Raw genomic sequence first — 24,524 nt, 5'->3', positions numbered from 1 at the left:
AAAACGCCCTTACGATTGTACAACCTCCAAAACTCCCTGAAACCCCCCAACCTTAAGCCCATGCATCCCGTCATGACTGAGAATCAAGGCAGCGGGGCTTCAAAACGCCCAAAGTTCTCGCTCGCCCGCCTCAAGTTCATAATCATCTTCTCCACCAAAGCCTTCTCATCCCCACTCTGCGCGTCACGAAGCATGACAGGCCCGTTAAGTGTCGGTTGCATCTGCCCAGGCGACGTCTGATAGTACGGCGACGACTGCTGCTGCTGCTGCTGTTGCTGCTCTATGAGGCTTGGCGTCTGAACCGCTGGCTGAGGGCCCGACGCGGCATATGACGTTGTTGACTCTGCAAAGCCCATCCCACCGCCTCCTGACCCAGCCCATTGCCCGTGTATTGACGGGTCGGGATACCCCGACGTGTTTGCCGATGGCTCCGGAGACTGGGCCTGTATTGATGGCACCATGGATGACGCCTGCTCCGGCGGTTGACCGAGCGGAGACTGCTTTGTGCTGCTTGCTGACGCCGTTGTCATTTGCCTCACGTAGGGCGGCAATGGGATTGGGCTATGACTCTGCTTGGTGAACATCGGTTTTGAGGCGGGGGGAACCGGTGCCGTGGGCGGAGGCGGGCTTTGCTGAGGCCAAGGAGACCCATACTGTGGTCGGATGGCGGGATGCAGGGCTGTTGCTCCGGGCTGTGTGATTTCGTGAGGCGGACCATGGCTAATCTGCGCAAGGTATCCCTGGTTCTGGGGTGAAGTGGCTTGATACGAAGCAGTTTCGCCCACAGCGCCATAGGCGTATGATGGCTGAGGACTTTGCCCAGGAGGGCGTGGGAGGATCGAAGTATATACCAAGCCCTGGGTAGAGTGAATTTGATTGCCCGTCCCAGCAGAGGCACTGGTCCGTGGTTGTAGAGGCTGCAACAGGGAAGCGGGCATCTGCTTGATAGGGACTTTGTTGCTACCCCCAGAGAGGGCCTTCTGGGCCTTCATCAGGAACTCCCTGAGGTTGCCTTCATAACCATTCGTGAAGCCCCCCCATGCACCGTACGGAGTCCGATATCTAGAAGAATCCCTGCTAGCGTTTCAGCATCACTGCACAACAATCGCACGTACCGGGTCTATTACCTGTTGTGGTTTACTTGGAAGAAGCTGTACTTCTGGTATGCGCTGATGTATGGCTGGCCTCCTGCTGCTCCGGATCCCGGAAGGCTGACGCTTGGGGATTTTAATGCTGAAGAGGTCATTGGCGTCGGGTACGGCATGGGAGTGGCCGCGCCCGTCGATGAAGACCACCCTCTTGATTGAGGCTGAAAAGAGTGCCCTGATTTCATGTGAGCAGGGGGCCAGGTTAAGCCAGGAAGCTTCGGGAATCCATTACTACCTCCGACGGGCGCGAAGCGATCCGACGAATACTGTGCCGACGAACTCTTTGGTTGAACATCCTTGCCAGATGGTTCGTGTTGTTTGATGTGAAGAAGAGGCTGCTGGTGTTGCTGCACAGTCTGCTGCTGGAAGATATGATGCTGGAATGTCGGCTTAGGTTGCTGCAGCTGCGGCTGCGGCTGCTGAAACTGCTGAGGTTGTGGCTGGTGATACATGGCTGGTGCCGGGGGCGTCCGGACCGCAAACGTGTGTGAAGTGAAAGGAGGAGGCTGCGACCCGGTAATGGGTGCAACTGGCTTCCGTGGCTTGTAGACATAAGGCTTCTCCTGCTTTGGCGTAACCATTCCCGGCAGCGATCCAGAATACGGCCCTCCGGGTGACGGCATATGAACAGGTTGCGCGGCATGGAGTGTTGAGCTTTGCTGAGCTAGCAAAGCAGCCCGGGCTGCCGATATGGGCTTCGGTACGGTATCGAGGAAATTGCCCTTGGGGTTGTGCCGCGGCTTCGCTGGATCTTCGGTGTATTGGGCTTTGGCTTCCGTGGATGTTTTGCCAAGGTAATACCAGATCTGATCCTCCTTGCAGAAGTCGATCTTGACTTGCGCACTGTTCCTGATAGCATCGACGACATTGAATTCCGCCCACACATATCCAGGGCCAAACTCGTCGTCCTTTCTCGGTGCCTCGTCCGCAGAACGCTTGGCATTGATTTCCCGCTTCGCTTTCCTGCACGTCGGCATTGGTAGCGCATTGGGCGAAGCCTTCGGGAGGCGGAAGTCTGCCGGGTCGGGCAGGAGCAGCCACTTCCACTCCACTTCGACTCGATCACTGTTGATTGTTAGCGCAGCACTACGCCTTCGGCAGATCTCAGCATACCCATTCGGAATAACATCGAGGAGCAGTGTCTCCTCGTCGTGGCGATTCTCCACCACAACACCTGCGAAAATGTCTCCGCGGTAGTACTGTAGCTGGCAAATGTCGTTCTTTTTGAGCGCGGCGGCGGCTTCGCGGATCTGAGGATTGTCCTCGAGGATATAGCCCTCGGCCTTTCTGTCTCGCTTTGTCCGGTGGAAGCGACAACTGAATTCGAAAGCCTGCTCCTTGTATTCCGTCCCATCCTCTCCATAAACAGGCACCTCGGCTTCCTCCACGAATACCCCCGCAGCTGCGGCACAGGTCGCGTGATATGCCCTCGGACACTTCTTCTGGGAGCACTGAAAGCATGCGCCCTTTTTGGAACGGCAGTATAGACATTTCAGCTCCAAGCGGGCCTTGTCGATGCCCGCCACGTTTGCTATAATCTCCTGATCGTCCACCGTTTCGATGTACGTCTCAGGTAGATAAAGCGCGCACATGCGGTGAGCCTTGCGGCCATCGTCGGTGGACATAATCTCAGCTCCAGGAATATCGTTAGGGCAGAGGCAGCAGGGCGGTTCCACGTAGTGCTTGGGACGCAAGCGGATCCTCTTGGCTTTGGGTTCTTTCTCCTCCGCAGCCCGCTTGCGTTTCCGCCCAGGGGCTTTGATGCGGACCGTGTGGCTTGAGGGAGGACTCAAAAGACCTGTGTCCTGGTCTTCATCCTCCTCATCCTCCTCGTCTTCTGTCTCCTCATACTCGGTCTCCTCGCCGCGAAGCTTACGCTCGATTTCGTACACGTCCACCCAGACACTGTCCTGGGCTTGGGCGCATTGGCACTTCTTAGCAACCTTGCCCATCGGAAGCCAGCTATCCAAGGCGAAATTGACGGCTTCTGCGCAGTTATAACCCAGATTGTAGCCGGAATGGTAGCCGTATGGATAGGTCACAACGAACTCGCCGGGATATGAGACGCATTTGTTGACAGTGATGTTGTAATGTTGCTTGAGGTGGGCGGGAGAGATGAGAAACGACTTGTGCCTGAGGAATTGATCACAAGCCTTGGCCTCGGTTGGCCAAATGTTTTTCATGGCGGCTTCGAAGCGTCGGGCATCGGCTTGGGAAATGCTGTACCACTGCTTGGGCGCCCCAAAATGCAGATAGTTTATGCTGTACAAATCGACATCCTCCAGATGCCAGGCAAACGTCGCCTTCCACATGCCGAGGTATAGATATGCGGTGTTGACCCCGGGTACCTTTGTGCCCAGAACATCGAGAAGGTTGGGCAACTTATTCAAGTTCCAAATCTTGGTGGAATCGTCGAACAGGGTGCCTAAAAGGTCTGCTCCATACAGCGGCGGCGCATAAGTGAGGGTCTTCCAGTATATCCTCTCGAGTTCTTCGCAGCGTTCAGGCGTGAACTCGGAAACATCCATTCGGTAATCGAAATCCTTGAAGGCAGCCTCATCGATCACCGCCGAGCCCTCGCGGCGGCTGTATTTCCGACGGGCAGATGTGGACTGAGTCTTCGGCTTGGATTGTCTCGTGAATCCCATTCTTCCCATTCTCCGCACCGGAGCTTCGTCTTCATCATCGTATTTTTTATCTTCGACACCAGGGTCCTGTTCTACAGAGTCTATGACCTCGTCTTGTTCCGCGGCAGGGGACACAGGGGTCATCGGGCGGTCGTCATCATCTTCCATCTCTTCCTTTGCGGCCTTGGCGGACCTCCGGGTCAATCTGCCGTTCCTCCGCCTCTTCACTGCAGGTGTCGCGCTGTTGGCACTCGATTGCGCAGCACCGCGCGACCTGGTGGCGGGCTTCCTATCCGCATTTGCCCGGCGCTCGCCACGCCTCGCGGGGGGTTGGTGTTCGCTTTGCTCACAGAGTTGTCGCCATTGCGGCAAGTTGTAGGAGCGCTGGTGGAGGATGTTGACTTGTCGATAAGTTCCATTAGATCCCATAATGTCCTGCTTGATCGGCTCGCGAACCCGAATCTGCTTGACCAAGTCATCTAATGGCGGCAACGAGTCCTTCCATTCCTGCGGCGGTATGATTTTGATGATGCCGGACTGCATGCCGTACTTGTCGACCTTCTCCATCTAGATTACCTCCGTCAACCCCGAACAAGCCAACAACGGAGACGTGGGAGGAGTTCAACCATACAAATAGTTTAAAGTCTTGAAATTGCTTCATGGTTGGCTTGAAGACCGGCACATTTCCGGACCAGTGGTCAGGCTCAACTTCGCCGATGTCATCGGGCGAGGGCTGATCTTCGTCTTTAGGTTCCGGGTGGGTTTCGTCTTTATGCTCATTCGTGATCCCTGCATTCAATTTGCCGGCGACTTCGTCCAGGTCGCTCAGCTCCGAGTCGCTGCCGTCGACATCCATGGCATTGTTGCTCTCAGGTGGCGAGTGCAGACCGGTAGACTTGGAGCTGTCGACGGGCAATTCCACGTCCACGGCCAGAGGCGCGGCAGCGCCAATCGCTTCGATGGACATGGTCCCTTGCGCTACATGCGTCCAAAGTCTTGTGCGATGGCGATAGGCGTGAAATGCGATGATCAAGTGGGCCAAGGCACAATACTTCGATTCGCGTATCGACCAAGACTTTTGCCTAGGTTCCTGCAGCCAGCTGGTCGGAAATGACAAGCACAAGGACAGGATCGATAATTCGAAGGTTCTTGGTCCCAGAGAGCACCAGGCGGGGGGCTGGGGAAAGACTTGTCGTGGTTGCTTGCCGATGGGTCGATTTGGGAGGAATCTGGGCTGATCAACTCCCTAAGCCGGCCCTGTGCAGAGGCAAATGCGGGTGAGCACCAAACGGGAAAGGCGCTGGGGGTCCGCTGAAAGCCTCCCTGCTGAATACAGTTACAGGGGGGTAGATTAGTTGTCGCTGTGTAATCTCCCGCTGTTGTGAGCGCAGCCCGCAATCCTTTTCCGAAAAACGCTTCTTTCTGTTATTCCCCAAATAAAAGCCGAATGAAAGAAATCTGGTCTTCTGTCAGTTTGCTTCGGGTTGCGAAATGAGCCGCAAGCTGTGTGACTTGAAGATCAGGCTCAAGTGGCCTTGCGGAACGGAGGGTTTTTGGGTCGAATGAGCAAGGGTCCGCACAGAGCGCTCGGTTTTGAGGTCGATGTCCGAAAAATCTTGGCTAACGATATCCTTATCAGTTGTCGACTAACCCAACTAAGCAAGATAAGCAAAGACTAGTGTGGCAGACTCCCCACGTGATTGGATGGCATTGTCGGCTGAACCGCGGTTGAACCGTTTTTGCTCTCGGACGTCATACGGACGTTCCATTGCCTCCTTCCTTGTCCTCTCGTGGACGTTGGTTCATGCATCGCAGCCTTCTTTCCTCCGAGTGCCTGACACTTGCGTACAGCGCCAGGAACCGCGAGGCAGTCGAGCTGCAGCACAGCCTGCACAAATGAATGTGACGAGGTGTTCAAGCTAACCGTTATAAAAAAATTACCAACATCAAAACAAAATCGCGACCGGTTCATTAGCAACGGATATGCCAGAAGACGAGATTGGCTTTGATAATGTGAATCAGTCTCAAGTGTCGTCTAGTAAATCCGCCCGTACATTCCTGCACATCGCACCGTACTTTACGAATTATGTTTGGTGGGTTGTGTCTACACACTACGGCGTCGAAGCGATCGTGACAGCAAATCGGGTCGAGGGAGATTAGATAAGATCGCAGCAAGCCAAAGACACCCAGCCTGTACCTGAGCCAAGCAGGGGTGTGGTGAGAGCGGGCAGTGTGTGGGGGATCTGATATGATCTACTCCTCCAATGGATCAAGAGATCCAGATGGATAGATAATCCTCATGTCTCGGCACAATAGGCGCCTCAGTTCCAGCTGTAACCGCCATAAAGAAAAGAGGATCATTGAATATAATCTAGATGGCGAAGTTGGAGAGAAAGTATTCCATCGGGATAAAGATACAGATCTTCATCGTGTTCTCAGGTGCGCCGCTCCTAGGCCAACAGCCTCGAAGGCAACAAGAATGATATCCACCGCCAACCATGCAATGCCTGTGTAACCCGAGTCAGCCGACTGCCCCACAACCGTCCGGGCCTGCGTTTGCGAAAGCAAGAAAAGAACTCACCGGTATAGACAACCAACTTGGTAACCACTTCAACATCATATCTCACACGTGGCTTGACCAGCCTTGAAAACACTTCCTTCTCGCCCAGCTCATCCTCTTGTCCAAGATACAATTGCGGCTCAGCAACAGCATCTCCCGCCGCCGACGGATCCAAACCAGGAGGAGGGGCAGCCACAACATCCCCTGTGCCCATCATTCTCTCAAACTCCGCCAAACGCCCGCTCTGCACGATCCCGCCTACCCCGGAAGCTTGTGAGCACTCTCCATCGCGCCCCGCGCCATGCTCACCAGCCTTCAGCTCTTCTCGCAACCCGTTCAAGCTCGGTTTGGCTCTCACCCCGGGCCGAGCACCATTTTCGCTACTCAAACTCTCCCTTCTCCTCCGTTCGCGGTACGCCAGCGTCTCGTACGCGTCCGCGGCACTCTGCGGGCCGATGCTCACGGATCTGCCACGGCCGGGTCCGCGGAAGCTGCGGACTAGCTTAGGCAGGTCGCTCACGTTGGGGAGGACCGTGTCGTCCCGCACATGCAGGGGCACGTCCTTGTACTCGGAGGCGGGGACGAAGAAGCGGCGGGGGAGCGAAAGGCCCTGGGTCTCAATGACGCGGAACAGGTGGGGGAGAACCCGCAGGAGGGTTGGCTTCATCACCTCGCGCCAGGCAAACACAATCAGGACGCCAAACACGACGCGGGCGGTGGCGATGGGCCAGCCTAGTGCCGACAGGTCAAAGGACGCGTCCGGCCCCTGGTAGACCTGCGCCAGCTCTGAGTGCGCGAAGCGCCACATGCCGCATTCCAACCCGATCATGACCCCCGCGAAGGCGACGCTGTCGTCGAAGCACGGGCAGTCGTCGGCCGGTTCGGGGTGTACGCGTACGAGGACGATGATAATAAGCGCCACCATCAGCGGGGCGAGGTAATTGCTGGATTGGATCCATGCCTCGAGGGCGGGCGCATAGTAGAACTCAATCAGTGATATTGCGGCGCCCATGAGAGAGCCCACAACCACGTCAAAGAAACCGTGCATGCCGCAGTAGAGACGGCCCAGGACGATAGAGAGCGCGTAGAACCAGGCGAGGCCTTCAAGAAGCAGCGTTGTAGTCGGGGAGTAGAGGTTGCCTTCGCTGCGGAGCAGCAAGATGCCGTAGACGGCGACCGAGACGGCATTGGCCGAGTGGGTAGATGGGAAGCCGTACTCGAGCGCTGCCGATCCGGACATGGTGATGCGCTGCAGGGGCGGAGATAGCGGTCGCGGGAGGGAGCACATGTCCTTTATGAAGCCGGTGAAGAAGACGCCCGAGGCGAGGATGTGGACAAGCCTGCCGAGCCCATTTCTGTCAGTCTTGTCCCGTCAAGGCTTGCAGAGGGTCTGTTATTTTGGTTCGCCCCATACCCCCTGCCAAAGCCCCGAAAGCCACACCAAAATAGAATGGGAAGGCCGATCATGAAGAAGGTGTGCGTGCCAAGGTTGGCTGTAATGGCAAAGTAGCTATCGAGTGCCGGCGTGCGCATGACGCTTTGGAGGGCGGCCAGGTAGGGCGTCTCCCACCGTACGAGGGGCAGGAGCCGTTGTCGCAGGGCATATCGCCATGGCGGGAGCGCTCGTCTGTCTGCGTCGCCGCCGTTAGTGTCCAGATCATGTCGAGGATTGCCTTCCTGGGAGTCGCTGCTGGATGCCGGATCCAAACAAGGGTCACTCTGGGGCGGGGCAGCCGAGGATCGAGGGGTGTGTGGTGGAGGAGTATGAGACGATAAGAATGAACTGATGGCCGAGGTTTCCGTCCCCAGTTGAGCCAGATCAAGGACACATACAATGATGCAGACTCTTCAATCCTGCGTCAACAACGCTTTCCGAACCCTTCTTTTCGGCAATGGCAGAAGACGAGGCGGTAAGGGGGAGCCCTGAGCCGGAGCTAGAGCCATCGTTGGAGGGATTCATCCGAGAGGACCCGCGCTTGTTCACACGCGGTTCCTCACCAATTCGGCCCTATGATCAGCGTCGTTCTGCAAAGTGTTGGCGCGGGTGCAAGGCATTGAACAGAGCTCGATGCCGGGACCTAGGTAGGCGGCGAAGGCGGCGATCAAGAAAAAGGGGCGAGTTGGCTTCTCGAATCGACAAGCTTCCTTTGAGGTGTCGCACAATCCACGCCCACAGATGCAAGGCCCGTGGATTGCGCGGGTCCTGTCCAGGTACCTAACTTGGGCTTGGCAATCTTAAGTTACAGCAATGCAAATCCCAAGTTCAGTGGTCTAATTGGTGGGTTGCGCGACCTGGCCCGCAATTCTTGGGGTGTCCACTGTCCACTGCGCTGGCGACCTCCCGCTGGTCGCCTTCCACTGCAGTGAAAGAGAACAATCCAAATACGAACCTCCAACTTCCAGGTTGCGCGCCTTGCATCCCGCCGTGCATTGAGCACCAAGGTTGTGCCGCAAGATGCTGATTAGCAATGCTGAATCAAGCGGTCTGACGATCCCGCCGACCCGTCTCCTTCTCCGAGAAGGGGTTTAACTGATTTCCGACGCTACTTCCTCGCCTGGGAATCCCGCCCAAACAATGCCGACTGACGGTCATGGCAACCCCGGAAGCGGCCCCGGCAGCAGCAACAGCAACAGCAACATCCGCGTCTTTGTGCGCTGGCACGAGCAGGTCGTATTTGCTGGAGAGGATGTCAAATGCACCATCACTTTCAGGAATGTCGCCCGCTCCCCCGCAGCGGGATCTACACTTTCGACGCCGACTGCTCTGAAACCTTCAACACAGTTTCCACCCTCATCCCGACACCCTGGCGCCGAGCGCGGTCCGCGCCAGCCATCATCACCCTTACACCCAGGCGTACCCGGGCGTACAAAGCCCAATGCCGGTCTCGCCCCGCCTCCGGCTGCCCGTGGTCACCGTTCGACCCTCTCGCTATCCGTCCCATCGGCAACCTCTCGCGGACGTGGCGGGTCCATCTCCTGGTTGCCATCTCCCACTGCCGGCACGCGTCCTCAGCGCAATGACAATGGGAACAGTAACGGCGGCGGCGGCGGAGGCGGCCATGGGCATAAGAGATCTGTGTCAATTGTCTCGATTGGCTCGCTGAGCACCGTCAACGACGATGCGCAGAGCCATGCGTCGTCGCCGAAGCCGCAGCGGCCGGCGAGGGGGCACGCTCGCGCGGCGAGTCTACAAACTATACCCCGTAGTGGGCCGTTTAATTCTCCCCGTCCTGGTGAGTTTGGCTAAATTACACGAAGAAATGCCTATGCTGACAGGTTCGCGAAGGCCATCAGAGGGGGCCCAATCCACAGCCCTCGCCCCTTTTCCATGCCTCATACCCTCCAGAAAGGAGCATCAACGGCCGCATGTCGGGCAACTCAACAGCTCCCAACACACCAATGCCCTGGTCTTCGCGGACGTCTCCCCTTTCCACTCCGGAACCGCTATCGGCGTTCAAGTTCCCCATGACAGATTCGCCATCGATACCGGGCACTCCCGGCGGAAGACCAGACGAAGAAATTTTGAGCCCATCACAGCCGACCGGATTGTCAAATACGCTGCCAATGCGGCTGAGGGATCCGGTGCCAACGATAAACGAGCATGGGGCCACGCCCTCGGCACGCATCTTGTCAACCACAAGCATAGCGGGGACACCAAGGAGTAGCGGTGAGTTCTATTCGCTGAGCAACAACTCGTCTGAGACGCTGGCCTCGGAGTATGTCACGCAGCAGCCCCTGCGGACAAACGGACGCGCACCACACAGCAGGAGGACGTCCAATTTCTCGCCGAGCTCAACGAGACTACCCGAATCGCTCATGATGGGATATGCGCAGATACAGGGATCCTTCACCCTGGACGGGTCGCTCATCAATTTGGGGCCTTTTGAACATGTCAAGCGCAAAGCCGTCGTTGGCGGTCATGGGGGCGGTGTTGTGGGTCTCGAGACGACAAAGCGCGACGGCAGCTTGTTACGGAGCTTCGGATGGGGCAACATCACCAATTCCATTGGCGAGCTGCTGGGCGGTGGCGAGCTGAGCAGCATCAAGCAAATGCGTGGGATAGCCAGCTCCAAGTCAATCCCCCTGTTATCTACGCCGCAGTCGATTCTGTTTGTCGACCTGCAGCTAGGCCCTGGCGAGAGCAGGGCTTTTGAGTATGCCTTCAAACTTCCCAAGGGTTTACCACCTACCCACCGCGGCAAAGTCATGAAGATATCATACAGCCTGGTTATTGGCACACAGCGGCCTGGTGGTGCCAAAGAACAGCAAGTCAAATCGGTCGAGATTCCCTTTCGTGTCCTTGGCAGCGTCAACAGCCATGGCGAGATCCTCGGACACGACCTCATGTCCCCTTACATCCTCCTACGGGACCAAGCCCGCGTTCAAGCCGTCAAGGACGGCGGGCCCAATACCCCAACCCAACAGAAACCCAAATCCGCATCTCCATCTTCGTCCGCAACAACCTCCACCATGGCTTCGTTCCTCTCTTACGTCGACGACCTCTTAGCTCGCCCCAAAAACCACCAACCAGGCCAAGGCCAAAGCCACCATCCCACGGCCGCCCTCCTTAGCCCGTCAGCACCCACTCCCCGCTCTCGCCGTCCATCCGTCCACTCAGTGTATTCAGACGACCCATCCACCTCGTCTGCGTTGCATCCGACCTCGGCAAAGGAAGCCATTGACCTGGCCATCCTCCGCTCCAACCGCTCGCCGCCGGGCCATCAGGCGGCCAACCGGTTCGAGATTGCGCGCAACGGGCGGCGCGTGGGCGTGGTCATGCTCGCTCGCCCGGCCTACCGCCTCGGCGAGGCCGTGAACCTCGCCATCGATTTCTCAGGCGCCGAGGTGCCCTGCTATGCCGTGCACGCCGCGCTCGAGACGGCCGAGCGCGTCGACCCGAGCCTGGCGCTCCGCTCCGAGGCCAGCGTGCACAGGGTTACGAGAAAAGTCTGGGTCTCGGCCAGCGAGGCCGTCATGTTTGCCCGCAGGACCGTGTTTAACCCCACGATCCCCCCCGCAGCCACCCCAGAGTTTGTCACGAGCGGTGTGGCGCTTGAGTGGAAGGTTCGGTTGGAGTTTGTGGTCCCTGTGGATACCGGTGAGACGCTGCTGCCGAAGGGAGGTGGAAGGAGGGAGGACGGGGTTGAGGTTGGAGAGGACGGGGAGGATGATGAGGATGAGAATGAAGATGGGCAAAGAAAGGGGCAGGAGGAAGGCAAGGCGGTGATGAAACCGCACCCGCTGCTCGAGGAGATTTCAAGGGACGACCGCGGCGGGTTGGTGCTCGTTGCTGTGGAGAACCTGACGTGCGAGAGCTTCGAGGTGGCCGTCCCGCTCAGGGTGTACGGCGCTGCGCGGGACGGGTTGGAGAGGTTGGATGGGGACGAGGTTGTGGAAGAGGGCTTGCCGGTTTAAAGGCCTGCCGAGGTAGTGCTTTTGCTTAAACTCTGGGACGCGTGGTTTGGAATAGATATGTTATGGATTGTTGGGCGTGACTCGCGCGGATGTTGGTCCGTAGTTGGCCTCTGTAATGATCTTTGTGCAGTGGTTCCCCTTTTATGCCTTCAACCCCCAAATCGCCGGTTGCTGTCCCTGACTTTTGACAGCAATGCCAAAGCAAGTCGACAGGCTCTGAGTGGAGGACCAGGTCGATATCCTATCATGCCCAGTAGTGGAGTGGATTCTTTCCAAACCCAGGCCATCAAGGCGGTTCATACACGCCGCGAAGGACTCCATTCGAGCACGATGTAGTCACCAGAATATGGACAGCATCGTTTCTTATTTATGACGCATCCTCGGTCTTATTCATCCTTACCCACTCTTTCAAATCCGGATTCCAGCGATGCCTGGAAACGTCAGCTTTGCCCCTTTACGACTGTCAACAAATCGCAAGAATGCAAGACTCACCCTTCCCACTCTGTAACCACCAGGCTCTTCTCCCCATACTCATCAACCAGGATCTTCTCAAACTCAAACGGCACCAGCGCCGGCACGCCCTCAAACTCGGTCTCCCTCAACGGCCACAGATCTTGCGTCTTATACCTGTGGTAGTTCTTGCAGCTCCACACGCCGGGCTGGGATGCGGGTTCCCGCTCGACAAGGGACGTAATGTCGACAAACATGCCCGTGTCGAGGTCGATCCAGCGTGCGTCAATCACGTTCTGCCCCTGCCGCCTCCCCACCTCGGCATAGCTTGGGTTGACGTCGAGCAGGTACATCTTGTACTTTTCCACCTCCACCACCGCGCCGTCCCCATCCGACTCCTGCTGCTGCTGCTCGGCATCTGACCGCGGTTGCTCCTCCCAATATGTGTACTCGTGCACGCTGCCATTGTGGCGCGCGGCCAGCTCGGCCAGCGTGGCGCCGCTGACCTGCACGTCCAGGTCAAAGTCCCACGGCATGATCCGCCCGTTCCACCACCACCCCAGCAACGTGCCGTGCGCCAGCCTGGGGAAGACAATTGTCAGTTGGTTGGTCCGTCTTCTTTTATTCTCTTCCAAAGTCTCTTTACTAACTACCCCTGAAGTGCCAAGACTTTTTGGCAAAAAGGGGGAAAGGGGAAAACCAAAATAAAATAAACGAGGAAGAAAATAAAATGGTTTGTACCTACCATGTCTCGACCCCGAGCGCCCGGCAGGTAGACAGGTACGAGCGGATCAGGTGTTCCAGCTCAGTGCGGTGAGCCGCGTATGGAACCTCTCCGCGGAAGAAGCGGGCGTCGTAGTGGACGAGCTGTTCGGTCCACCCAGCTTCGTGGAAGTATTTGTATTCTTGCTGCTCAGTGGGGACGGGTCTTGGTGTTTGTGATTTGGTCGGCTGTTGTTGCTGTTGTTGGTGCTGCTGCTGGTCTCCTTGTGGTTGTGATTGTGAGTGAGACTGCGGTTGCCGTTGCGGTTGTTGTTGTTGTTGCTGCTGGGAGGAAAATGGGAAGAGGGTTTCGTCACTGCTCCTGTAGACAGCAGCCGCGCCTAGGAGGGTGGAAACGAGGAGGAATGTAATCAAGGGGAGAAGTACTGGAAAGGAACACGAAGGGAACGAGGAAACCTTCATTGTAGGTCCGTATACTAGATCGAGGACGGTGGTGTGCAGTCACGCTGTCGTGACGCTGACCACTGGGGAGAGGAGAGGGATGTATGATATACGGCTAACATATGAGATTGGAATGCTCCAAACACGGCCATCAGCTGGTGTGGAGGCGGCATCCGATATGGGATATGTTACATTTAAAAGGTAAAGATCAAGAAATGTCGATCACCGCTGTGCTCAGCAGAGAGAAAATGCGGCGCCGTAATCCGGGGCCGCTGACGGAACACATTCGGAGATGAGACATGGAGAACCTGGCCCTCCCCTTCAGCACTGGAGACCTGCCTCGACGCGCGTCACGTATGGGCTCAGCGCCTACTTGACTTCCAGACGTCCAAGAAGGGATGAATCGATGAGCTACTGCGGGAGTACTATCAGCAGACAGAAGTCCCAAGTCGAAGTAGTCGGATCAAAAACTACTGTAACTGCTGCTCCGTAGTACTAGCTTACCCCAATATGTCTGGATGTCTAGATAATGCCAAGATGTTCGGATATCTCTGGGCAGACAGATCAGAGAGAGCACAGAATGGAGCGAGCACGCGACACCCTACATAGTGCAGGGGTGAGGCTGGAGACATGGCCTGCTAATGCAAGACGCGTACGTCACCCTGGCGGGTCCCGATGAAGAGACTTTGGGCGATGGGGACATCGAGCCTTTACTTGTTTGCGTAATCTGGCACGAGACCCTGCGCTGCTTCAACGGAAAGTGGGCGTAAAAAGGCTTTGAAAGGTGGAACAGCTTTTGACGGACTGGATTCTGATAATCCGGTCATCGCCTCCGAAGATAGGTGGTCAGGGTCCCAGCAAAGGACGGGCAGTGACTATTACGCACCAACGAGCACCTCAAGCCGCAAGCAGTGACTGACGTGTCTTTGACTCTATTCTCCCGTTCCAAACCCCTCGCCGAGCAGGGATAATGAGGTACTGGTCTCGATTTCGGAGTTGCTTCCCGTTCGAACTACTTCGCTTGGTATCCACCCTTTTCAGACTTGCCGGCGTGGAAAGATTGCTCCTCCTCGTTGAAAGCGCCAACTCGAAGCTCTGGGGGGTGCGTGTCGTGGTCTATTTATATTGCAAGTCATCTTGAAAACGCCCGTTTCAAAGACTTGCGATGGTGCCGGTTAGGGTTGAGACGAGTGACTTCCACGTCAATGGCAGTTTCCACTCTGGCGTTCGCCAAGAGAAAAACGTTGAATGTCGGGGGCCACTCTGCCTTGCGGCGCGCTAGTCGTTAGTGCTTTCCGTTGATTGCAAACTCGATAGCGAATAGCCGACTTCAACTACCAAAGGAAGTCAGACCGAAGTCATGGATAATTTTCTAATGAACGGCGAAAAACAAACCATGGGTATATAACAACGAAACACCGCCTTGTCGCTGATTACTTCTGATATCCAAGATTAACCCCCTCCCAGTCTAAAATGTTCCTCCTCCGAAGTCCCATTACAAACGGTTGCCCGTGCCCAGCCTGCCCCTGTCACCTCTTCAGCGTCGAAAAGGGACTCACGGTAGTTCCCGACTGTAACCAGGCATCCAGAGTCGGAAACGATGACCTCGACGCTCTCTCCCCATAGCCCTTCTCAACCGGCGACCCCGCCGACGCTGACCAAGGACTATACTCAGCTCTGCTCCTCGGGAACAAGGTAAACTTGCCGCCCAACGGCGGTTTTCCCGGCTGGAACTTCCCACCTCCCTCGCCATCCCCAAGAACACCTGCAGGCGGGCTTGACTGGCTTTTCCAGGATGGACAATGATAGCTGACCGCATGCCCCATCTCACCGTCATTGGCTCTGTCGCTCTTTATCCCAGTGCCGACACTCTTCCTGGTGATGGTGGTATTCGCCCTCGCCAGCGCAGCCGCAGGTGGAGCCGCCAATGCCGCCGCCAGCTGCAACGATGCCTGAACGTCCGTATCGCTAAGGCCCTTACGGAACTCGCCGCCATTCTCCTTCTCACCCATACTATAGATACTGCTACTTCCATCGTCACTTGGCGCCTCATTTCCCGCTTTACTCCCGCCAGAGGCAAAAGCAGCATATGCCTTGTTAGACGTCTTCACCAGCTCAGGGTGTCCGATGTTCGGATTTCCGCTACCGCTCCTCCATCTACCACTCCCAAGCCCGATCCGGCCACCGCCCAGACCTCCCCGGCGCTTCTTGCGCCTGTGTCGGAGGATGAGCACAAAGCCGAGCACTGTCAGCAGCGACGAGCCGACGATGCCGCCGACTACCGCGAGTGCGATCTGGGTGACCGACAGAGCGGCGCCCTGCGCCTGTTGGACCTGTGTTTGGGCCTCGTTCTAGCCCAGCAAAGCCGATCAGTTAGAAAAAGCAAAACAACGGCCACGGGCATGAATGAAATGAACGAAAGATGTGAGGCAGGGGAGAGACATACCCTTAAGGCAGTAGCGTCCGCCTGGGCCGCCTGGATGACGCTGGCAGCCGAGACCCGGACGGCGCTGATGCTGCGGCTTGCGCTGGCGAGGGCACTCGCGAAGCTAGCGCCCATGGAGCTGGTGACGCTAGACATGGCTTGGGACATGGCACGGCTGGCCTCGGAGAGGACGCGTTCGGCGCTCCGCGACGCCTCGGCGGAGGCTTGCGACATGGAGCGCGAGGCGGCCTCGGCCGCGCTCTGCTGTGCGCGCGCGCTCGCCAGCTGCTGCTCCGTCTGGCTCAGCCGCTGTGTCGCCTGCTGCAGCGACTGGCTGAGCTGCTGGCTGGACTGGCTGACGGACCGGGACTGGGCGCTAAGTTGCCGTAACTGGTCGCTCAGGGCTTGGATTTGCCCTTGGTCTTGCCGGGCGAGGAGAAAGAGCGACGGAGGCGGTGTGATCATGGCGTGGCATCCATCCCGGACCGCGTCGACCCGCTCCACTCGGCCCGTCCCGGCATCGCTTGCCAGAACCGGGGCCGGGTTCGGGCCGAACGCCGCGACGCTTCCTACCCAAGCGCAGCTTGAGCATATTAAGAAGAAAAGATAGAGAGGGTGGAATATTAATGGCTGCCTGGCCATTGTGCGGAACCGGCCGGCTGGATTATAACACATATATACATACAATGGATTAAATGCTGAAAGGTAACGATAGCCCGGGAATCAAAGGAGTGCGGCAGCAACGATGGCGGACCTGGCGATCATCCTTTCAGCCAGAGTCGTTCGGCCAGGATGAGGAAAATTAGGCAAAATGGGAGAAGAGAGCAAGAAGAAAGAAGAGAAACAAACTCGCCGGACGGCCAGAGGATAAAAGGAGATGTTTGCAATGCGTGTGTGGAAATCACCGCACCAAATCCAGGTTCTGAAGACGGCAGTGCTGCGCCAAACACGCTCCCTGGGAACGAGTTCTGCCATCACGGCTTGCCACCCTGGGATACGGAGATATCTCTGCAACCGAGCAGTGACAGACTCGAAAATGCCGCGTCGCTGCTGCTGCGCGGTAAGGTTAGCATGAGATGAAAAGCAGCAAAATGCGCAACCCAGGCTACGCCATTCCGTGGGTTGACAACCTCCATGCGACCCCTGATTTGCGAGTTTGCACTTGCAAGTTGTCAACCCCACGAAAAGGGGGCCCCAAGATTGGGAACGCATTTCAATTGCAAGGATGTAACCCCGGAACCTCCCGCAGATCCTCTCCGGAGCATGGCCGCGCCGGGACGCACAGACACCCCCGATTTGGGGCCGATCCAGGGTTTGCATTTGCTTCTGAGACACTTTTCTCGTTGACAACACCAACGTCAAACCGCTGACTTTATGCTTTCCTACCCGGGATTGATTGGTTCTTTCTCTATTGTTCGGAACACGAACCTGGTTCGAGAAAACTCGGTGCATTGGGCAGCTGGGGAGTCTCACTCTCTTGTAAGACCGATATGACCCGAATCTGGGATGGCGGTTCCCCGGCGAACGGGTTGCCTGTCTTTGCTCGCTGGCGGCAAAGGCGGTTAATGGCCTAGGTGAGAACGTCCGGGAAGTTTACCTTTCTCCCCGAGGGTCCACGGTACGGGTGTGGTAGTCACAGCAACTGAGCAAAGGAGCCCAAGGCAGTCCGCAGGCCACTCCACGAGGCGGCGTAAGGGCTCTAAGCGGCGAGCCTAGTTTTCTTACTAGTATCTACGTATGCCCCGAGTCCTCTCCATCCATTCATTGTCATACCCAAACCGAGACATGATTCGCTGAGTCCCTTGTTGACAGGTCTGGATGTTGACCGACATGGAGCACGCCTATCTAATCAGCTCCAAGGATTTTGGCCCCATGAGCCCTACATTACACTGCCTTCATTGCCATCTTGCCAGACCGCAGCGCCCATCACCGGGAAGCGAGAAGTGCGGTTGTAGCAGCCGATACGTGTATCCTCGTGGCTCTCATTCGGACAAGTATTGCTCGTCAGCGCATAGCTCGGCGAGCGATATTCTTTAAGACCAGTCCCGTCGCTCGGCTTTGTCATCGCTAGTCTTCCATCCGTCCCATTTGAGCAAGTTGCTTTGCGCCGTCGTAGTCCGCGACCCGGAATTTGGAGGAGTGAGGCAGTGTCAGGCTTGCATGTCGCCAGCCACAGCCAGACACAGTCTGGTGGCACACTCTGCAGGTGCGGTACGGACTGTACACACCGCAGAGCTTTTTTCTTGCTGTTTTCTGCCGCTTTTATTTAACTGTACCTAATCATCCATTCATCAGGAAATCCGTACAAACATTGTGTGGCGCCGTGAGCTGGATCGAGCTACCGCGATGGAGCCTGTTAGCATCGTCGGAATCACTGCAAGCATCGTGACCTTCGTCGACTTTACCCAAAAGCTTCTTTCGCTTGCTCTAGGCATTCATGATGACCGGAAGCACTCAGGTCTTGACTACAAGACCCTGGAGGAAGCCATGGTCACAATGAAGAATCTGGCAGAGAAGCTACCCTCTCAAAGCTCCACGCAATCCCCTGAGCATGCCGACATGGCCCGTCTGGCATCTCACTGCCGCGGTATTGCTAACGACATCATTCGTCGCTTGAACAAGACCAAAGCCAAGAAGCGCACCTTGATACAGTCCCTTAAATCCGCGTTTCTCACCATGCGGTCTCGCAGCGAAATCAACCAGTTGCAGGGGAGACCGAATCAATACCGCAATCAACTCAGTCTCCATCTAACAGTCATTCAGAGGTACTTGTGAATATGGATATGATGCTCCCGACCATACATCCGCAGTCTCTTCTAACACCTGAGAAACAGAATGGAACACAAGGCTGATTTCGCCGCATTGTCTCAATCTCACGACTTGCTTACCAAAAGTATCGATGATACTCGAGTCTTGCTGCAAAACCTCACGCTCTTGATCATAGAGCGGACGAGAAGGGAAAAGCAGCAGCGGATCATTGAAGCGCTCCGCTTGGCCGAGATGGACGAAAGATTTCTCGATGAATTGAATGCCATTGAAAACACATGCGAATGTATCTTCAGTATCCCCGATGACTCTGGCTCCAGTATAGCGAGGGCGAAAACTGTCTTCAAGCGGTGGTTGTTGTCCACTGATGTCAATGATGGTATCTTGCACATTTCTGGGCCCCCAGGTTCGGGGAAGAGCACCTTGATGAATTTCATTTGTGACCATACACGGACAATAAACGAGTTGACTTTCTGGGCTGGTACTAGCCGCATCGTTGTATCCCGTTACTTCTTTCGGGGCCACGGCCATGTCCTCCAGAGAACGATCCGAGGTTTGGTTCGGGCCCTGTTGGCCACCGTTTTAAGCCAGGTTCCGGACGAGATCCCGTGTGTTTTCCCCGACCGCTGGAAGAATTGGGAAAATGACATCCTCTGGACTGCTTCCGACGTCAAGCTATCTGACCAAGAAATCCGTCCGGCTTTCGATCTCAAGATTGGCAACGGCAATGCTTACCACAAGCACAAATTCTGCTTCTTCATCGATGGCCTTGACGAACTAAATGACGATGGCAACACTTACTCGGACCTTGTCGATCTCCTGCGAAAATGGGTGGACGAATCCAGGGGAGCGATCAAAATCTGCGTGTCCAGCAGAGAGCTCCCAGTTTTCCAAACTCGACTTCCTCCCAACACAAGAATAAGGCTACTACAAGATTGATTTTACTCGAGTCGCCATCGAAACGCTATTTCGCAAGTCACTCGCAAAGGCATTTGACTTCCGCCTTCTTGAAGGCAGTAAGAGACCTGAATTTGAAGAAATCGAAAGGAACGTGGATAAGTTCGACGGGTCATAACATTCCTCCAATATTCAGCAGAAGATCATCTCTCTCATCCGACGGTTTGGACATTTAGCGGTGGAGGAGCAGGAAAGGGGGAGCAGGAGAAGGGGAGCCAGATCCACGTTGTTGTGTTCAGTTTGCTGACGACTTTGAGGCTATCCAAATTCTACAGGGGCAGCGTATCCTTTATGCAATCGAAGATACCACCCTTCGGATTTCTATTGGGTTACAAGGAAGGATGTTCTTTGAGAGACATTGTCGAGTACTCTATGCGCACAAGCAAATTCCAGTGTACAATGCCATCACCATACTCGATTCGATTGACATCAACACATTTTTGTACGACCACTACGAGATACTAAAAGGATGGTATAACACTATGGAGTATGGACCGTGGACCGTGGACCGTGGGGTTGGGTGAGATCAATAGTGACAACAGCCGCTGGATAAGAAACTCGACTGCCACATGCACCTTCCGGTCCCAACATGAAGTCACAGACCCGGTAGCAGCTCCAGATCGCAAGAAACGTTGAGGTGAGCACCTTTGTAAGTACTCACGCCCTGCTTCTCAAGTTGTGATCTTATACATTGTGGCTGACAAACCCGGCTTTTAGTGAGCTGGTGTCTTCTCAGTCAACTTCTTCAGCGGACAAGTTCAAGGCCGAAGGCCGACACTCCGAGACTCGGTCAACCGCTTGCGCTCAAGACCGTACTCACCGGAGTCAATTTCGGAATATCGGCCTTCGGCCTTCAGACTTCTCCGGCACTGCAATGATCATTTGCTCCGGCTTACAAGCAAAGTCCCGTATTCGGTGGGCCTCTATGACATCCTGTTCTGGCATCAGAATCGCGACGACAGTGAAATACCAAATATCTGTCTCACACCCGGCTTGTGTCCTTGCAGAGAGTCAAGATGTTTAGACCCGAATTCGAGTCATGCTCAGCAACCTACTAGCCTTGCCTACGTCTAGATACGCGATTGGCCTGGCCATCCTACCAGTTGCCATTCCGCTCACCTACCTTCTCTACCTCGACCGCGCCGTCAAAGAGAAGTACAGCGTCGAAACCGGCCTGCGCAGTCGAACGCAACGCGTTTCGACCATTCAACCGACGGCCCTCACGCCGCCGACGACCCTTCCGCACGATGTTTTGGACAACAAATTGGAATGGGTGTTGGCATACGAACGGGTCACATCGGAGCCCGTGCAACTGTCCCGCCCGCCCCTTAACCTGCAATCGGACCTCTCCGGTTTTCTGACAAGCTATGTCCGAGGAACCATGACCGCATTCAGCCGGACACCACAGGCCTTCGTCCTGTGGGCGTCTGTTGGGGATAGCCGGTTGAGAAAGACGTTTAACGCCCAGTTCATCCAAAATCTCGACTTCCAGGAAGGCGACCGCGTGAATGGGTTCTGGCGGGTCGCTTACCGAGGCGACGGGAAGTTGCCGGGTAGTAGTGAGCGTATCGAGTTGCTGCTCGACGCTCCGTCTACCTACAAGGGACCTGTTACCCGGGGCGTGGTCGTCGCCGAAGTGAGCAGGCAGGACATTGGGGATCTGGTGTTCATCAACGAGACTTGGATGTGGAGGACCAAGAGCGAAGCGTCTGTCTTGTTGGAGCGCAGCATAGGGCAGTGGCTGCACACTTTGCTTTCGGCGTGGCTTGTGAGGAAGGGTATCGAGGCTGTGACGGTGAAGATGGAATCGGCCTGTGAAGTCAATTCGACATGTCAATCTTAGAGGGCAAGTAGGCTCTAGGCTATCCCAAGGCGGGACAGTCTCCCCTGGCACAGTGCCTGCCAGAAAAGTCAGCAGTTTAGTACAGCCGAGGAGGGTCGTAAATATTGCTGAACGGACCCTTTAATCCTGGGAAGGTAAAGCGCAGCTTGAAGTTGACAGTGGCTGCACATTAATGGGCCGCCGCGAGCTGCTCGCCACCCTCTTCTTGAAGATTCAGTCGGCCCGAGGCCTGAAAGAAACAAACCGCATCACCGATATTTACCGATTCTTTTGTCTATGTACATTTAAACCATTTCGGATAAGCGTGCCCAGTCAAGACCTCGTCCGCCGTGTTCCGGGTCCGTGTCAGCAAAACATAGAACACAAGCATGAGCCCCAGACGCCAGTCATGCATTGCCCGTCGTTTCCTCCCATATAGAAGCAGAATACTGGCAGGCAGCATGCTTACCGCCACGATTGGTCCTGGTCATCCTGCGCCGATGAGAAGACCCTCCAGAACATCTCCACCAACCCACCCATGTCACCAGCCTGCTTGCTTATTCTTTTATAATCCCGACCAACTCCATCGCAACGACCCCACCTGGAGAAACCCCTCAAACAGGTAGCTTGAACTTCTCCCCCTTCATGACCTTGGTGTAATAGATCCAAAAGAAGTCGCTATACAGGATTGTCTGGAGCACGCCGGCCACCACGGCAATGGTGTCGACCTTGTGGGTGGGCTCGTTGATGTACCTGTAGATCCAGTTGGGGATGTACAGGGCGCGGTAGGTGCCGAGGGCGAAGAGGTAGTGGGCCGTGATGGCCTCGGCCTCGCCGGTGCGCTGTAACATGAACAGTTGGGGCAGGATGGCCACCGACTCGAGCCAGATTGAGAAGGCCCAGCAGACCTCCAGCACTGTGTATTTGTAGGGGAACAGTACTGCCAGCACCGCCGCGAACCCCAGCAGGTATTCGACGCGGAACGTGTCGAGGTTCGGGTCATTAGTGGGGCGGTATGCCGACGCCATCAGGTAGATGATGTACATCTGCGATGCGATGAACAGGATCTTGAAGATAAAATTGTACGGCGACGAGGTCCATGGTAGGTCTGGCGCGGGGCCGGTCAGCTTTCGTGGCTCAGGGGTTGTTTGATTTGGAGCTGCATTGGGACGAGATGAGGGCGTGGCATGGCATACCGAGGTATCGTGTGAAGTAGACAATCAGGTACAGCACTTGTGATTTGAACGAGATGCCTGAGCAGCTCTGCGTGCTGGGTGTTAGCGACTCGCGAATCGGGCGGCGCTCAGGTTCAATAGTCGAGCGCACCTTGAGCTGCACAATCTTGTGCAGCAAAATGAAGATGGACGCGAGATGGGAAAGGTCCCCTGTCGCAATGTGCCATGTTAGCACTTCCGTCTTCGCCCTTTTCTTGTCATGCCCATCCCCCCGTTGGAAAGCATACCCGCCACGCGAAACAAGTTTAGCACCATGTTGCCGCTTGCCGTTCGTCTAAGCCAATTGATTCGATATGACAGAGTCCAGGGCTGCCGATGCAGCAGCGCCGATGTTGGGCTTTGAGCAGGCAGCTGCTGGCGGGGTTGATGAAATCAGTACCTGGTGTCTAGTAGTGTAAAGCTCGGTGGGCGACGCAGACGCTGCAGAGCGCTTCCAACAAAAGGTCGGGCTTTCCTCCAAAAATGATCCAAAAGGACACGACGCGTTTCGGGATGAATGGAATTGCTGACCCTTGTCCACGGCACGGCAATGATGCATGCCTGCCATGAGCTGCAAGGGGCCCCACAAGGCTGCGGGCAATCCGCCAATCGTAGGCACAGAAGCATCACGGGCTCGTGGCTCCAACCACTCCCGCCTGAATCGGCAGCTGTTGCCCGTTGCGGTACAAAGCACGACGACAGGTAAGGTAGCACCTAAAAGCTCGTAGGTGTTCCATCTCAGTCTTGTACCAAGTGAACATAGACGGCATCGTTGTTATTCCCTACCATGGATTTGGGCGTGAGATACAATCCATGCCCAAAGCTTAGGACGGTTAGAATCAACCAATATGAGCCCCAAGAACTGGTCAACAGGACAAACAGACAGAGTACCTAGGTATGGAATTGTTGAACCCGTAGCCTCACTTTACACAGTAAACATCTGGTAGATGAAGCGAGCGTGCGGCTCTCCCTGTTAAAGATGTAAGCATCGGTAATGTTTCACAAGGGACAGGCCATGCTGTGTTACCAGGTATCTTCTCACTGTCAAACATACATCGTCGACAAATCTGGTTCATAAAGATTTGATGATGACAGCAATGTAGTCTCTCTAATTTGTGTCTATGCGAAACTCCAGCTTCAGCCTCCTCCCTGGGTCTAGGTTAGCCGGCATACCACACAGCTCGAGCTGTAGGAACACCTCACCAGTGTCTTATCTAAACCCTCATCTTAATGACTTCCATATGTCTTTGGGTCCAACCTATGACGTCCTACTCATTGTCATCGGTTCCCGGCCGACATGTGGCCCAGGTTGCAATCTTGCCTCAGATAACGAGGGTCAACGCGTGTGGTTTTGGCATGGCAGCAGAGTCAGGTACGTACCGCAACTGCAGATACGCACGGTCCAATTGCAGACATGCGCGGGCCATCAACAGACGCACGGCCCATTTGCAGACGCGCACGGTCCATCAGCAGACGCGCACGGACCAGCAAGGTTGAGTATATATCGATGGCTCCCTTCCCAGCTCTTCCTCTTCTTCTCTTCTTTTTTCCTCATACTTACCTTGATTGGGTACACCTGGATCAAGAATCAGGGGTACCAGGGCGATAGGCCTGCATTGCACATCGTGGAGCCCGTCGTCTTGAATTGTCCTTCGGGGCCGTTCCGGTCGTAATTTTTGATGTCATACCTCTTTTTCACTGTGTGCTGGGCCTTGCAGTCTGGCCATGGAGAAGAAGTGATAGCATTCTTTCAACCTTCTCGATGCTGGTCCAGGCAATCTCTTCTCTGCCTTGACATTGCCAAAGAATTTGAGTCGTTTGTCCCTTGTCGGAGTCCCGCGAAGTCGGTTCGCTACGTGGTATCTAATCGCAATCCAGCGCTTCATGCAGTTGCTACGAACTACTGTCAATCGTGATTGTCGCTCAGATTCGCTCAGAACTACAGAGTACTCCGTACCTTGCGCTTGGTCTCAATA

General features: G+C 55.7%; 9 protein-coding genes across 9 annotated transcripts; 3 read left to right on the top strand and 6 right to left on the bottom strand.

Annotated features, from left to right (window-relative positions):
- Positions 1-83: 83 nt before the first annotated feature.
- On the bottom strand, positions 84-4,742 carry N656DRAFT_702801 (uncharacterized protein; the record flags this gene model as incomplete). The annotated part of the gene is made up of 5 exons (XM_064811051.1): positions 84-1,077; positions 1,128-1,323; positions 1,381-2,213; positions 2,262-4,342; positions 4,407-4,742. 5 exons carry the CDS (start codon positions 4,740-4,742, stop codon positions 84-86), a joined length of 4,440 nt encoding a protein of 1,479 aa, XP_064673064.1.
- A 1,336-nt stretch (positions 4,743-6,078) lies between these two features.
- On the bottom strand, positions 6,079-8,619 carry N656DRAFT_775383 (PAP2-domain-containing protein). Its single transcript, XM_064814434.1, has 4 exons — positions 8,169-8,619; positions 7,750-7,966; positions 6,357-7,675; positions 6,079-6,282 (listed from the first exon to the last, which is right to left on the bottom strand). The coding sequence occupies exons 1-4, from the start codon at positions 8,293-8,295 to the stop codon at positions 6,200-6,202; spliced, it is 1,746 nt and encodes a 581-aa protein (XP_064673063.1). The 5' UTR covers positions 8,296-8,619; the 3' UTR covers positions 6,079-6,199.
- An 87-nt stretch (positions 8,620-8,706) lies between these two features.
- N656DRAFT_724915 (Rgp1-domain-containing protein) lies at positions 8,707-12,064 on the top strand. Its single transcript, XM_064812549.1, has 2 exons — positions 8,707-9,568; positions 9,622-12,064. Exons 1-2 carry the CDS (start codon positions 8,911-8,913, stop codon positions 11,748-11,750), a joined length of 2,787 nt encoding a protein of 928 aa, XP_064673062.1. The 5' UTR covers positions 8,707-8,910; the 3' UTR covers positions 11,751-12,064.
- Positions 12,065-12,117: 53 nt separating this feature from the next.
- N656DRAFT_746586 (uncharacterized protein) lies at positions 12,118-13,391 on the bottom strand (the record flags this gene model as incomplete). Its single annotated transcript, XM_064812927.1, has 3 exons — positions 12,946-13,391; positions 12,243-12,782; positions 12,118-12,181 (listed from the first exon to the last, which is right to left on the bottom strand). Exons 1-3 carry the CDS (start codon positions 13,383-13,385, stop codon positions 12,118-12,120), a joined length of 1,044 nt encoding a protein of 347 aa, XP_064673061.1. The 5' UTR covers positions 13,386-13,391.
- A 1,270-nt stretch (positions 13,392-14,661) lies between these two features.
- On the bottom strand, positions 14,662-16,944 carry N656DRAFT_842355 (uncharacterized protein). The gene is made up of 2 exons (XM_064819033.1): positions 15,811-16,944; positions 14,662-15,715 (listed from the first exon to the last, which is right to left on the bottom strand). The coding sequence occupies exons 1-2, from the start codon at positions 16,462-16,464 to the stop codon at positions 14,894-14,896; spliced, it is 1,476 nt and encodes a 491-aa protein (XP_064673060.1). The 5' UTR covers positions 16,465-16,944; the 3' UTR covers positions 14,662-14,893.
- Positions 16,945-18,225: 1,281 nt separating this feature from the next.
- On the top strand, positions 18,226-19,673 carry N656DRAFT_382262 (uncharacterized protein). Its single transcript, XM_064809458.1, has one exon. It carries the CDS (start codon positions 18,625-18,627, stop codon positions 19,492-19,494), a length of 870 nt encoding a protein of 289 aa, XP_064673059.1. The 5' UTR covers positions 18,226-18,624; the 3' UTR covers positions 19,495-19,673.
- A 772-nt stretch (positions 19,674-20,445) lies between these two features.
- N656DRAFT_775378 (uncharacterized protein) lies at positions 20,446-21,435 on the top strand. Its single transcript, XM_064814433.1, has one exon. It carries the CDS (start codon positions 20,552-20,554, stop codon positions 21,353-21,355), a length of 804 nt encoding a protein of 267 aa, XP_064673058.1. The 5' UTR covers positions 20,446-20,551; the 3' UTR covers positions 21,356-21,435.
- A 70-nt stretch (positions 21,436-21,505) lies between these two features.
- N656DRAFT_775375 (ER lumen protein retaining receptor) lies at positions 21,506-23,242 on the bottom strand. The gene is made up of 4 exons (XM_064814432.1): positions 22,797-23,242; positions 22,661-22,719; positions 22,531-22,597; positions 21,506-22,442 (listed from the first exon to the last, which is right to left on the bottom strand). Exons 1-4 carry the CDS (start codon positions 22,822-22,824, stop codon positions 21,949-21,951), a joined length of 648 nt encoding a protein of 215 aa, XP_064673057.1. The 5' UTR covers positions 22,825-23,242; the 3' UTR covers positions 21,506-21,948.
- N656DRAFT_382325 (uncharacterized protein) lies at positions 22,678-23,491 on the bottom strand. Its single transcript, XM_064809459.1, has 4 exons — positions 23,433-23,491; positions 23,335-23,371; positions 22,837-23,262; positions 22,678-22,719 (listed from the first exon to the last, which is right to left on the bottom strand). Exons 2-3 carry the CDS (start codon positions 23,335-23,337, stop codon positions 22,942-22,944), a joined length of 324 nt encoding a protein of 107 aa, XP_064673056.1. The 5' UTR covers positions 23,338-23,371; positions 23,433-23,491; the 3' UTR covers positions 22,678-22,719; positions 22,837-22,941.
- Between the last annotated feature and the right edge of the window lie 1,033 nt (positions 23,492-24,524).

The sequence above is a fragment of the Canariomyces notabilis genome, assembly GCF_033297395.1.
Source record: "Canariomyces notabilis strain CBS 508.74 unplaced genomic scaffold N656scaffold_3, whole genome shotgun sequence".
Classification (NCBI taxonomy): Eukaryota; Fungi; Ascomycota; class Sordariomycetes; order Sordariales; family Chaetomiaceae; genus Canariomyces; species Canariomyces notabilis.
The sequence above is the reverse complement of the archived record's forward strand: the minus strand, read 5'-3'. Positions and strand labels throughout refer to the sequence as shown.

Bases quoted from the DNA above. Each gene is read 5' to 3' on its own strand.
- N656DRAFT_775383 (XM_064814434.1), bottom strand. From the start codon at position 8,295: ATGAATCCCTCCAACGATGGCTCTAGCTCCGGCTCAGGGCTCCCCCTT. The intron at 7,676-7,749 runs GTATGGGGCGAA...TGGGCTCGGCAG, and splicing joins TTTCGGGGCTTTGGCAGGGG to GCTTGTCCACATCCTCGCCT. The intron at 6,283-6,356 runs GTGAGTTCTTTT...CGGGTTACACAG, and splicing joins CAAGTTGGTTGTCTATACCG to GCATTGCATGGTTGGCGGTG.
- N656DRAFT_724915 (XM_064812549.1), top strand. From the start codon at position 8,911: ATGCCGACTGACGGTCATGGCAACCCCGGAAGCGGCCCCGGCAGCAGC. The intron at 9,569-9,621 runs GTGAGTTTGGCT...AGGTTCGCGAAG, and splicing joins GTTTAATTCTCCCCGTCCTG to GCCATCAGAGGGGGCCCAAT.
- N656DRAFT_842355 (XM_064819033.1), bottom strand. From the start codon at position 16,464: ATGTGTTATAATCCAGCCGGCCGGTTCCGCACAATGGCCAGGCAGCCA. The intron at 15,716-15,810 runs GTATGTCTCTCC...TTGCTGGGCTAG, and splicing joins CGGACGCTACTGCCTTAAGG to AACGAGGCCCAAACACAGGT.
- N656DRAFT_382262 (XM_064809458.1), top strand. From the start codon at position 18,625: ATGGAACACAAGGCTGATTTCGCCGCATTGTCTCAATCTCACGACTTG.
- N656DRAFT_775378 (XM_064814433.1), top strand. From the start codon at position 20,552: ATGCTCAGCAACCTACTAGCCTTGCCTACGTCTAGATACGCGATTGGC.
- N656DRAFT_775375 (XM_064814432.1), bottom strand. From the start codon at position 22,824: ATGGTGCTAAACTTGTTTCGCGTGGCGG. The intron at 22,720-22,796 runs GTATGCTTTCCA...ACATTGCGACAG, and splicing joins AAACTTGTTTCGCGTGGCGG to GGGACCTTTCCCATCTCGCG. The intron at 22,443-22,530 runs GTATGCCATGCC...GCCCCGCGCCAG, and splicing joins CTACTTCACACGATACCTCG to ACCTACCATGGACCTCGTCG.